The sequence below is a fragment of the Corvus brachyrhynchos genome, unplaced genomic scaffold (assembly GCF_000691975.1).
Source record: "Corvus brachyrhynchos isolate BGI_N302 unplaced genomic scaffold, ASM69197v1 scaffold220, whole genome shotgun sequence".
In the NCBI taxonomy this organism is placed as follows: domain Eukaryota; kingdom Metazoa; phylum Chordata; class Aves; order Passeriformes; family Corvidae; genus Corvus; species Corvus brachyrhynchos.
Genome location: NW_008236209.1, coordinates 6,666,874 through 6,679,737, shown reverse-complemented (window position 1 = coordinate 6,679,737; position 12,864 = coordinate 6,666,874). Strand labels below are relative to the sequence as shown.

Here is a 12,864-nt window from a genome sequence, read left to right as displayed (position 1 = left end):
TGGGGGGTGATGTGGAGTGATGGTGTTTGTCTTTCCAGGTCACCATTACATGTGATGGGGCCCTGCTCTCCTGGAGGTGGCTGAACACCTGTCTGCCCATGGGAAGCAGTGAATGAATCCTTTGTTTTTCCCTTACTTACGTGCCAGCTTTTGCTTTCACTATTGATCTGTCTTTATCTCAACCCACAAGTTTTCCAGCTTTTACCCTTCCAATTGTCTCCACAATCCCACTGGTGGGAGAGTGAACAAGTGGCTGCGTGGGACTTGATTGCTGGCTGGGTTGAAAACACAACAGGAATGTATCACTAGTAGGATCTGGACCAACCAGGAAGCTGAAACTCAAACTGTGTGACTAAAAAAGATGCGTAGATTTTTATTCACGTATTTACATTTACCCATTTGATTTGGAACAGTGGCAGGAAAAGTCTTGTCCTTCATACAATGCAGGACCAGGCATCTGTACCTAAGGTGAATGCGGCAGCAGCCCCTTACTTCTGCTTTGGGTATCTGTAATATCATAATACAACTTTTCAAAACAACAATCTTGTTTTAGGAGACAGCAAAACATTCTGAGCATGGATGGATAAGGTGCCATCACACAGCCCAGGAGAGACAGAGCAAAATCAGTTTTTCTCATATTCTGGAAAGCTCTGTTAGCAAGCACACAGGAGATACGAACTGGTGGCAGGGATCCCATGGTTGGTGTGGGGAGGACTGGGTTGGAACAGTGCAAAAGTGGATCTGAGAAGGGCACGACACTTTCTCAGTCTGCACTCACCACGCCTGGGAGTGTTCTGTGAATTCCCAGCACGTGAACGATAAGGAAGAGCAATCTTTCCTCCCCAGACACAGAACGACAAAGGCAAGGAGCCAGTGCAGCAGCCACGTGGAGAAGGAAGGAAGCTGCTGCTACAGTGAGGCCCCTGCGGTCACGGGTGACAAACTGGTGACGCATCAGGCTGCAGCAGTGCCCCCACCCAGCCTGGCACATGGGGGCTGGTGACCGCTGCCTGGCTGCTGGCCCTTGGGCACAGGCTGGGCAGCAGCTGCGCCACGTTGGAAGTGCACTGCACTGCAGACAGATTCAGCCAGCTTGTTATAGCAGAGGAGTCTGTCCACAGCTCCACGTGCCAATCCCACTGCTGTGTCCTTGTCCTCATCCTGAAGCAGAGCAGCATGTTCTGTATAAAGATCCTTTTTCTTGGCAGTGGAAATAATGCACACTTCCTTACTTCTAGGAAAATCCCACACAAACTGTAATGCCCACAGTGTCAGTTACCCCAGGTAGGGTCTGCACAGGGTGCCATGTCTGGATCTGGGGTCTGCCTGATGCTACAGATAGTCTGGGCTGTTCCCTGTTTCCTTCTATTATCTCCAGTAAGTACTTCATAACTTATGGAGCTGAGGGCCTTGCCTACTGAAGGCTATGGAGAACATGCAAAGGTGCACAACATCTGGTGTATTTTTCAGCACACATGGCATTTTGAACTTTCACATCATCCCTTTTGAAAAACCAGTCCCAGGTGCTCTTCTCTTGGGCTCTGGAAACAGACACTAGGCTTTCCTCATCCTCCTAGTTATTCCTGAACCAGCAGCAGCTGCGTCACGAGACCACACCCCAGGAGCAAGAAAACTCTTAATTCTGAAAAAAAAATCAGTAAACAGGGTTGGGAAACATTGGCACATACAGGAACACACACAAAGAATGTACAAGAAACACAGTAATGCTTTTGCAATTCTTGAGTTTAATTACTTCAGCATGTGGGTTTTTCTTGCTATTCAGTCTTTCCATTGCAATCTTTCTTAAGAAAGTTGCATAAATACTTTTCCCAGACCAGTACATACACCAGACACACAGATGCACAAACTTTTTTTTCTTGCAATTTTTTTAAGCCTTGGTTTCTTAACTTCTTAAGAGAGGAAGTGTATTAAAAACCCATGATGCACTCAGACCCAGTATCTGACAGTGAGCTGCACTGAGGGGAGAGGACTCTCTGACAGAGGAACATGACACTAATCCATAACAGCAATTACAGTCCAACCTGCGCAGGGAGTCAGAGGTGCAGGTCAACCTCCCAAAGAACTCTGTTGTCTGCATGGTGCTGTCAAACAGCACACCAGGAAAGTCTGGTTTTCACTGTCTCTCAGCAAAACTGTGGCCTTTGGGAAGGAATTAAACCAAACCTGACCTGGGACAGATGCAACATGCTCACCCCTCCCCCTCTCCCTTCAGCTCATGAAAACTTGAGACTATTCGGCCCTTGGCCTCAAGAAGTCAGCAAAAGAAAGACTGTGAAGGCTTGAATAAGACAAACTTGACAAAAGGCAATTCAAAAGATGGAAATGAGAAGGGTCACGAGGTAAGAACAGGTACAGAAGCACAGAAATAAAATGACACTGAAGGTGTTACACGCTCAGGAGCAGGACCTTCCTTTGTAACTCAAGTGATTTGACAATGAAGCACAAATCCAACAAAGTCAGGCCAGCACAGGTAACATGCATTATCTAGCAGGCTTCAGAATATCTACCTTGGATTCTTGAGTATAAAAGAGCTCAGCACTTACTAGTTCAGGAACGTTAGAGAGAACAAAGCTTGTAGGTAGCCTGAATTCCTAAAACTGGAAAAAATTTAAAGTAACTGTGCTGGTAGGAGTATCAGGTGATACTATCCAAGGGGGTTTCTACCTGCATCCAGGCCTCCTGCAGCCCCAGCACTTCGCTGTCACTTCAGCACGTGGCAGGTTTGTGTGGGCTGGCAAAGCTATGGCATGCTTGGTACTAGCACAGAACTTGCTGCTCTATTGACACAGAGGCTGGGCTCCACAGTACAGCTACTCAGAGAAAACTTGGGAAACAGTGCCAAAAGAAACTTTGGGAAAAGACTTTTTGACGAAGCAGACACTAGCATATGTAGTTCGTTGTCAAAAGACTCAGATGCATCTGGTTAATTTGGCTTTAAAATTCCACGGGCAGAAATTGCAGCGTGAAGCCCAGTGTCCATCCAGGGGCAGGGAACAATAGCTGCTACCAGCACAGAGATACCTTAATGCAACACCCTGTGTCAGTGCAAGGCACCCCAGGGCTCCCCTTCTCATTTTAGGGGCAGCTGCTGGCCTTTGCTAAACATGAATCAGTCCTACTGACCATCTCCAAGGACACATGACCTGTGAACTGGGGGCAGGTTACCCCGGAACTGCCATGCAATGTGCATGAGAAATCAGCGCTACACAGGGGGGCAAGCACTTCCTACCACAACTCCTACAATCCGGGGCAATGGATGTGTGCTAGCATGTTAAAAAATAATACTCCACAGTTAAAATGTCATTTTCCATAGGAAAAATGTCCCCTATACCTAGGAGCAAATCTAGGAGTATGAAAGTGATCTAAGCAGATGCAAACAACTGTAGCCAGTAACTATCAAAAAAGAAATCTCAAATGAAAAACAAAATTTAAAAACAACTTAATTCCAAACAGTAGGCAAGCCACCTATTGAAGCAGGCTCTCCAAAGAGTAAAACCCAGGTTCAAAATATTACACACCACATTACTATCCAGCTAATAAAAACAAACACTACCCCCCAACAAAAAAACCCAGCCAAACTTTACAAACAGGATACAAACAGATTTCCTCTTGCAATAAGAATATTGGATAAAAAGTTATGGAATACACTGTGTTATGTTTACAGGGTTGTTGTTCTTCCCCTCTGTCTGGTGCCCTCACTCCACCAGCTCTTGTTGTTGTTGAGCTTGTGCTCAGTTCTCCCAGATGTGCTCCCTGCTTGCAGCAAGAGAACTTCCCTTTGTCTGCGCAGAACAGGGTCCCCAGGAAGCAGGTGAGGACCAAGCTCACACTTTTTACTGCTCCACTCCTTTGGTGGTTATTCCACAGCACTAAGCCAGTTACAAACATTCTATGAGTTCAAGAAATTTCTATTTCAGAAGCCTCATCTATGAAGTTAGCAACAGGACTGAGAAGCAGGAGTGGAAACAGTTTATATTCTCCATTCCCATCTTCTGGGAGGAGAGGCGGATCACCCATTCCCAGAGCGTCCAGAGGCTCGGCCTGGCTTGCTGGAGCTGCAAGTGGCACAACGGTTTCACTGGCTGATGGAGGCTGGAGAGCAGGTTTCTCCTCCAGGGAAGGCAGCAGAAAGTCTTTCTGATCGTCCACCTTCCCTGCAGCTTCACCCGAAGGCAGCTCTTCAAATAAGGAAAGCAGAGGGTTGGCCCTGTACTGGATCAGCTGCATATCTGAGGGAAAAACAAACAGTTAAAACTGTTTCACCAACTGAAGGCTCTTATTCAAGGCAAGGAAGTCTGGAAAGGTTGCTTCAAACTTGGTGTACTACAGGAAAGCCCAGGCTGGGCTGGGACAAACCCTACACCCATGGCTGTCAGAGTGAAGCGAAAGCCCCTGTACCTGGAAACATCAGTGCCTGAAGCCCACTGCAAGCCCCTGACTCTCACAGCATGCAATGGCAGCACTGCAGTGGTAACCTGAGCAGCACTGCCTTTGGGGGGGATCACAGCCTGTGTAGGAGATACTGCCACAAGGACATTTGCAGTTCTGCTCCCCACTGTGGCACTCATGTCACGTTTCCATGTGAAAAAGGACACAGGATGGGACCCATGTTTTCTGTGTGAAAAACCAGGATGGGTTTTTTCTATCTGAAAAACAGGATGGGCCTGTTAAGACTGAGGCACAGCTTCAAGATCAGTGAAATGTCAGAGTCTTCACAAAAAGCTTAAGCCCAGACCAAAGAAGGAGATATGACAGGCTACAACAATTCCACTTCAATATACAGTTTTCAAAGAGTGTGGAGCTGCCACAGTGCTCAGCGTTCCTTCCTGCCCACCTTTGCTTCCTGAAGTTTCCCTCTCACTTGCTCCCAGACCTTCAGTGCTCTCTGCCAAGTTTGCCATCTGAAACAAGGCAGACAGAGAGTTAAGACAGAATGTTTAACAACAACAAAATGGAAGTCTTTACTGACTGGTTAACAGAATTAGATGTGAAAGGAGAAGGGAAGAGAGATGGAGCAACTGAGCAATGAGCCTGTTGTTGCATATGAAGGCCCGCACACAGGAGCTCTCAGAAGGAGGCACAGTGAAGTACAAACTGTACTTACTAAACAAAACAAGCTTCTGGCTAACAAATATTTGTTTTACCTTCCAAACCAGAAGCTTTACTACAATCGGTCTTGTTGGGGTAACAGTTAAACATGATTTCATCATGTAATTAAATTTTGCAGGCACTGCTTAAATGCAGCTGCATTTTACACCAGTTGTAGTCTAAGCTCTTCTGACTGAGAAATCCTAGTGTAAATATTTTTTCAGGACTACAACAAAAATAACATTTGCAAGGGTTTTTTTTAATAGTATGAATCAATTTTAGGAACTGGACCAAGAGAAGTAAGTTTGTGCTGAATTTCTGTATATCTTCTGAGGAAATCCCATACAACCACGTTCAGAACAACTACAGTGTATTGCATTACAATTTTCATTTAGTACTCTTCCTCCAGTCTTCACACAGGCATTCCAAGTGTATGACTGCACTAGGAATGTAGGACTGGAAATTATCTTGAGATCCCTCTTAAATTCTGACATGCCAACACTGATAACTGAAACCCTGAAGTCAGCTGGATGCGATGAACCACCAGTGTCACCCTGTGCCACCAACCCCATTCCCACCCTTGAGGTACATCAAGCAAGATTCAACTCCCAGCATCACATTCACCCTCCCCACCACAGAAGTAAATCTTACTCTTACATTTTCCATACCAGGGGGAGTTTCCATCAAGCTCATATCCAGGGCTGGCAGCTCAGGATTAAATGTCTGAAAATAAAACCAGACCACACGTCAACTAATAAAGTTCATGAAATAAAATGCAGAGGGCTCCTCAAAGAACTGCAGGACCCAGTGTGCTGCTCCTTCCACTGAAGCACGGGGACAGTGGCTCCTCCATGGGCCTTCAGCTGGGAGCTTCAACCTGTGGCAGTAAACTGAGGTCACAAGAAGAGAAAAGGTTACCCTGTTTCCCAGTGATTCCAGGAATACAGCTAAATTTCACTCCATATCATCCAGTTGAATCAAGCACACAGGATGTGATGATATGTGATTGAGGTTTGAGAAGGAGAATTGAGGCAGTTTTTTTCCTTCTTTTTCTCCCCCTTCGGTTCTGTAGAACAGAAATCCTTTATGACCTGGGAAAGGCTCCCAGTATTACTTTGTACACTGTGAATACCTATGAATCATTCTATTTCTAACTATTTGCTTTTCAAGATGTTGCCCCCTCCTACCCATTACAACATGGAATAAACTAGTGACATTTCATGATGCAACCTGAGCAGTATTTCTCAGAAATCAGAAATAGCGAGAAGACACTCACATCACTGAATGCTTCAGCACCGAAGTTGTACTGCTTCCCTGACAGCATTGCTTGGAGCTCTTCAAGGCTGGCATCGATGCAGTTCAGAAAATCCTGAATTTCTTCTCTAAAAAGACAAAATTACATAGTACTGTAAGGCACAGGTGGCAGGCAGGGCCTCCTCTTGCCCCACAAGGCAGGTTGCCTACAATCCAGAAGAGCCAAATGGATGAAACTGCATTCCTGTATCACCTTTCACTCCACTTTTCACTCTGAGGTACAGGTACAAGGAACACTACCTGAACAGCAAGCACAACTACAGCTATCAGGTCAAAAAGCAGGTCCTCCTTCCATACCTACTCCCTCCCTCATTTTAGTATCTGGTCAATGTTCTCAGACCCCAGCCTGTACACCAGTACCTGTTTAAACAAAGGTCCGATGGCTTTCCCCTGGGACAATAAATGATAAGCAAAGGGCTGGAAATAATCTAGGCCTGAAGGAACTCTACCTACTTTGAAACACTGGCTTGTTGCCAAATTGGACATGTTTCCAAGGACAGTGGGCAAGACATGAGGGACAGTGAAGAACCTGGAAAGGCAGCAGCAGGCACAGTGGCCACACTGCATGTCTTGCTATGCCATGAGGTGCTCCTGTACTGAATTCCCAGCGCTGAGGAATGGGCAGTTCCAAGGCACTGCCCCACATCCTGCAGTGCCCAGGAGGGAAGATACAGCAGGGCCTTCAGACCATACGAGTGCTGGGACACCACCCCAGGCCCTCCTACCCGCCACTGACCACAGCAGAAGAGCTGTAGGAGCAAGGGTTAAAGCTTTGTCCTCAATACAGCTCTCCTGCAGCCACAGTGATGGCACTGGCAAAGCTCAGGGACTGGAGTGGAGCTGGGAACTGCTCACGCAGCCACCGCGGAGTGGGAACCCGCGGCCTGCACCCCTGATCCAGGGCTGTGTGATCTGACAGGGCACACGGGAAACAGCTTTGCACAAATGAGGGGCAGAGAAGGAAAGGAACAGTGAGATGACCACCAGGACAATCCACATCCAGGTCCCAGGAATAAAGTGCCCACAATGCCTGCCCGAGATTAGTGCTCTTCACCTGCTGCTTGGCAGCACCTAGCAGTGCCAGCACAGGGCTGATGGGACACACTGACGGACGCACCAGCACTCAGGCACACCTGTTACCATAAAGGTGACAGGGACACTTACCCTTTTTCAATGTGTGATACCAAAATGTGGCTTTTTCAAGCCCTGGTAACAAAGGTGCAGCGAATTCACTTCATCAATGACAACTCAAAAGCTAATTCCCTACGTTCTGTCAAACAATACACCCTCCAGAACTCCAACAGGATCCCACAAGGTGACAACAGCCTAATGCTTTTCAGAAACAAGTTAATACCTGTCCAGCAAAGGATCATTTTGGTTTCCAGAGTTGTTCTCATTCAAGATGGAGTCAATTACTGACACGGGGTCCTCTGGAGCATTTGGCTGTGCAGTGTGGAGCTCCACAGCAGCTGTGCCTGTTTCACCAGATTTGCTGACATCGTTTATAGGAACTGATGGGACAGGTTCTGCACAGTTTAACTCACTTGGCTGTGATACTTGACAAAGAGGTAAGCCAGGATCCAGAGCTGCCTGTGGCTCTCTAAAACGTGACCCAAAGAGAAACAACACACAGGAGAATTTATCAACTGCATTACTATTCATTTCAGGTTTAGTATCCCAAATCTTAATAAGATTAGGCCAGTCAAGGGTTCAAGTAACAAACTGGTCTTTAGAAAAAGCAGCAAAGTGGCAGATTAAGAATCTCTTACTACAGCTTACACAGAGACCATGTATGAGAGCAAAACACCTCTTATTCCCAGGCAAAAAGCAGCAATATAGTATATGGGATTTAGGCAGGAGGGAAACTCCTAAAAGACAGACTCTGGAAGGAAAATACTCCAAATCAGTCCATATTTCATTCTGGCTATTAACAACGAAATGGGTTTTCACTAAAATCTGTTGCCACACAGAGGATGTCTTCCCTAGGATACGCTTAGTGAGAGCAGTATTGAAACTGGAGATAAAACTATACATCTTAATTTGTTTGTTAGCAATCTATATACATTTTGTATTATCAGAAACTGATATATGCGCTCACGTCCCTGTTCAGTCAAAAAGTCAAGTATGTGCTTATTTTTTGAACACACAGAAAAGCCTCAGCAAATTAAACCTGAAATGTCCATCAGACTGACAGGCCTCCAAGGACTCCTGAAGAGACATGAGCTCTGACAATAGCCAATGCTACCTGCTGTAGAAGGACAGCGTGCAACAGGCCTGTCATGCACAAATGGACATTCAGAGAGACGTTGTTTCCCAGAATCCATATGGATCACCAACATTACTGTAACTACCCAATTAACCCAGGCCTAAGTATTTCATATACTTTGGACATACCTGGCTCTGCCACTTGTGTGTGCCACAGCAAGGAGGCCATTGGTGGCATTTTCCAGGGTGTCAGTGATATCTCGGATTATCAGACCTGTACCATTTCCATCCTCTTCATCTGCACTATGTTCAGAAAAAGCCATCTGCAGATACAGCACAGAATGAGTAAACCACAGGCTCTGACCTTTTCTTTTTTCATACTGAAGCCCCATTCTCCTTGCAGCTTCTCTTTCCTGTTCACATTTCACCTGTGACCAGTTGCACTGATTTGCATGATTTTACAGCCAGAGTGATGCTCTAAAGCTGCTCATTGCCCATTACAAAAGGGAGTGCATTGATTATGAGGTTAGGGTGTTTGTAGCCATAAGGAAGACTGATATCACTGTGTATCATCCTGTCCAACCCACTGCCTCTATCCCTGGGGAGACTTACAGCTTGGCCACTCTCCACAGGGATGCGGACATACTGACGACTGTACTTGGAGGGTGAAGCACCCGCAGCATCCGTGAGAGACCTGAGACAAAGCACAGCTTTAGTACATCCTGACTTCCAGAAAGAAGAGCTGCAGCAGTGCCAGATACAGGCAGTAATGGTTATCATTCTTTCCCTCCAAGACGCCTGGCTTTTGGGAATGTGTGTCAGGAAGGGTACTGCAGGCAGCCTGCACTACACACACACACACTGTGGTTTGGAAGAAGTCAGTTATGCATGCACATTTGGAGATTTACCACTTCTGATAACTGTGCCCTTTGGAATTGAAAATGTATAGAATATTCTCTTCCCACCCATTTTAGTGATAGGAGGAAATACTTATTTTGTGCTTGACTGAACTTCCATCAGCTTTTTCAAGTTTGAATATACAAATGATAAAAATACCTGTCACACAACAAAAACTGATTTATCCCTATAATTTACATCTGACTGATCTGGGACCTATCAAGTAATTACCTTTTTCTTTTGACCCCAACAATATAATTTCCTCGCATCAAACTGAGTATAAATTGAAGAATCTAAAAAGGAAAAACAAAAGAAAACCAAAACCAAGTGGTCAGCATAGCAATCCTAACATTAAATTCTTAATTCAGATTTTACTATAAAATTATACAGTTATGTGACAGAAATTAACAGGTATTTTAAAAATCCATTTGCAGTTATATCTTAAAGAACAAAGCAAGAGTTACAAACTGCATAGAAAAATTATCCCACTTGCACAGTTGGCTTTTTTTTTGAAATGCAATATAACAGCACAAGTCACTGGAGGATTCCAGACCAGAAACAGCTGAGGAATAAACCAGAGAAAATTTTTTCCAGCGTGCAAGCTCCTACAATTTCTGGGTTCCAAGTTCACTTCTCAAGTGGTCTAAGTGTATCCTGGTCCAAGATCTTTCACAGACTCCATTCCACGTGCCTGCAATCTCTCAAGGTCTGGGCTCCTGTTACCATGCACTGTCTCCACACACTGACATCCTACTATGACTTTTCCTTAGTGCTTTGCTTGTGGTTTTTTACTGTGCTACTTCTGGGACACTCAGGAACTGAGAACATTTTCTTTATGCTGTATTAATACAGCCTGTTCAGCTCTGTGTCATTTGTCATTCTACATAAGCAAAGAATGCCATGAAGTATCACAGAGGCAGGAATAAGGATGGTAGCACTGAAGATGCTGCAATGGTACCTTAGACAGCAGCTTCTGTTGTTGACTGTGCTTCTGCCTTAGAACTGCCACTTCTTTCCACAGGGCCTTATTTTCTCTGCAATGCAGAATAAATCAGAAGACAGAGGATGAACAGAGTTTACTTTATATGCTCTAGTTTTACAGCTTTCAAACCTTTAGAGTACCTTGCAGAACCAATGGCAACATTCCCTCTGTGGATAACTAACCCTCAGTTAATCCGATCCACTAGTATAAACTCTGGGTTAACTTAACTCCATTTTCAATCAGGCAGCATCAAACACTCAGTAAGGACACCCTCATCCTCTGCTGCTCCACCAATAATCTTGACCTGAGATATTCCTTCAAAGCCTCAAAGCTGTTGAATAAGGACTTTGTGTTACACTCAGCCTGTTTCCAAACACTGACAGCCTTGGGACAGATCTAAAAGTAGTGTTCAAGGGGATTGGTCGGTTTTTTTTTTTTTAGAGAACACAGAGAGAAAGGTATCTCCTGAACTCTGTTTGATATCTGCTGGTATACCAATGACCTGAATGAATTACCAGTGCCTATATGAAGGGGATCTGAGAGAACAGAGATGAGGATGTGTAAAGTCCACTTCCAATAAGGAAGAAAACAAAACACCAGTTGTCCCTCACTGCATCTAACCCTGATTGTACTCAAAAAATGAAATGCTTTTATTGACCTAAAGAACTACTACAGGTGCTGGCAACCAGAGTGAAATCTCAAGACAGTCAACAAACTCCCAGTCTAAATTTCCAGTCTGTAACTGAATTACAAAAACAAACAAGATTCAGAATGTTGTGTGAGGTGGAATGGGCATTCTTAGGAAAAAATATAGCTTCACCTGTTTCCAGTTCACATGAAACCCATATTTAGCCAATGTCCATCAGATATAAGCAACATTCAATGTATAAGCACCCCCAAACAGCCGAGTCTACCTCTTCATGTTAGCCAGCCTGACATCCATGTTGTTCTGCTGCTCTCTCATCTCCTGCACTTCAGACAGGACTTTGTGCAAATCCTCTGTGCAGACCTTGAGATCCTCAGTTCTCACTGCAGACACCTAGAATGAGTACACATGCTTTACTACAAACAGTGCATACTCCTTGCTGCAGGGAGAGCGCAGTCAGTCTGCAGAGCAGGACCGAGCCCCATTAAAAGACCAGGTAAGACTGCAATTCTTACATGGCACAAAACACCACAACTGCTGCAGTTGACAATCCTTAGGACAGGCTGCACTGTATAAAAAAAACAAGATGCCAATGAAAACATGACATTAGCACTTTGTACCTGGAGACAGTAGATTCATGACCATAATTCACAATAAAAACCACTGACTGCAAAGGGCTTTCCCTGGGGGTTCTCAGTCAGGCCTGGTGACAGCTTGCCCTCTAGTGTCACAGAGCAAACACCAGCCAAAAAAACGCCACAGCCGATAGTGGAAGAACAAGGTGATCATATTCCTTCTAGATGTGGGTAAATCTGCCAGCAAAGGACTAACAAATTTCCATTAAGTTACCGGGAGATTAAGGTGTCTAGTTAGATGCATCCTACTCAGTCAGAAAATTTATCCCACACCAGCTGAATTGCAGATTCCCCTGCTGGTGTTTCCTCTACTATCTCTCTGCTCAGTGACATTCCAAAGTTATGGAGACTTGTCTGCAGAAAGACGAGTCCAAACTGCTCTTCTACTCACAGCAGAATCTGTGAATGCTGCTACTTCAAACGATGGTGGAAAAGCCATCTGAGAGCAAAAAGCTCACCATCTCCTTCCTGCACTTCTGTATTAAACATTTTCCATTTCCTTCAGCAACTCTCTCTGCAGCAGGAGCACTGCTGGCTGCAACACAATTCAGGGTTTTGAAAAAGACAGGTCTACAGTGCATCACATGCACTTGTCTGAATGACACATCCAGGTTTTGTGGGCATAATTTTGAACATCATTTTGCTAAGTACTGACTATAATGGAGCCACATGGAGTTGTACCAGGTATCCCTCCCAACCTACAGCCTGCTGGGAGTTTTCTTGTTACTCTGGTAAATTCCAGGGGAATGTGAAAGCATCTCTTGGATTCCAAGGGGGAGGTGAAAGCACCAACGTGGGATTGGCCTGCTGAGGTCTGAGATAACTTCTGTGCAGGTTGTCATCCAAAGGGGAATGGGATAGTCAGATAGTCAGAAACGAACCTATGGTGGTACGAACCAACATCCCATCCCTTTGTGCTGGAACTGACCACAGCTGTTGTGCAATCACTTCTCAGACATGACTAACTACTTTCTTGACATGATCCCATGGTGCAAAGGATGGATTGAACGGTCTGACAGTTGTCCTCCCTGTCTGCAGTCTAGATGCTTTGCTGTTTGTTGCAGTTAATAATTTAT

At 45.1% G+C, this 12,864-nt stretch overlaps 1 protein-coding gene across 1 annotated transcript; it reads right to left on the bottom strand.

Annotated features, from left to right (window-relative positions):
• Positions 1-1,725: 1,725 nt before the first annotated feature.
• LOC103622734 (heat shock factor protein 3-like) lies at positions 1,726-11,509 on the bottom strand. Its single transcript, XM_017742958.1, has 9 exons — positions 11,422-11,509; positions 9,757-9,818; positions 9,241-9,322; positions 8,818-8,951; positions 7,778-8,023; positions 6,386-6,491; positions 5,767-5,832; positions 4,856-4,922; positions 1,726-4,250 (listed from the first exon to the last, which is right to left on the bottom strand). The coding sequence occupies exons 2-9, from the start codon at positions 9,792-9,794 to the stop codon at positions 3,919-3,921; spliced, it is 1,071 nt and encodes a 356-aa protein (XP_017598447.1). The 5' UTR covers positions 9,795-9,818; positions 11,422-11,509; the 3' UTR covers positions 1,726-3,918.
• Positions 11,510-12,864: the final 1,355 nt, after the last annotated feature.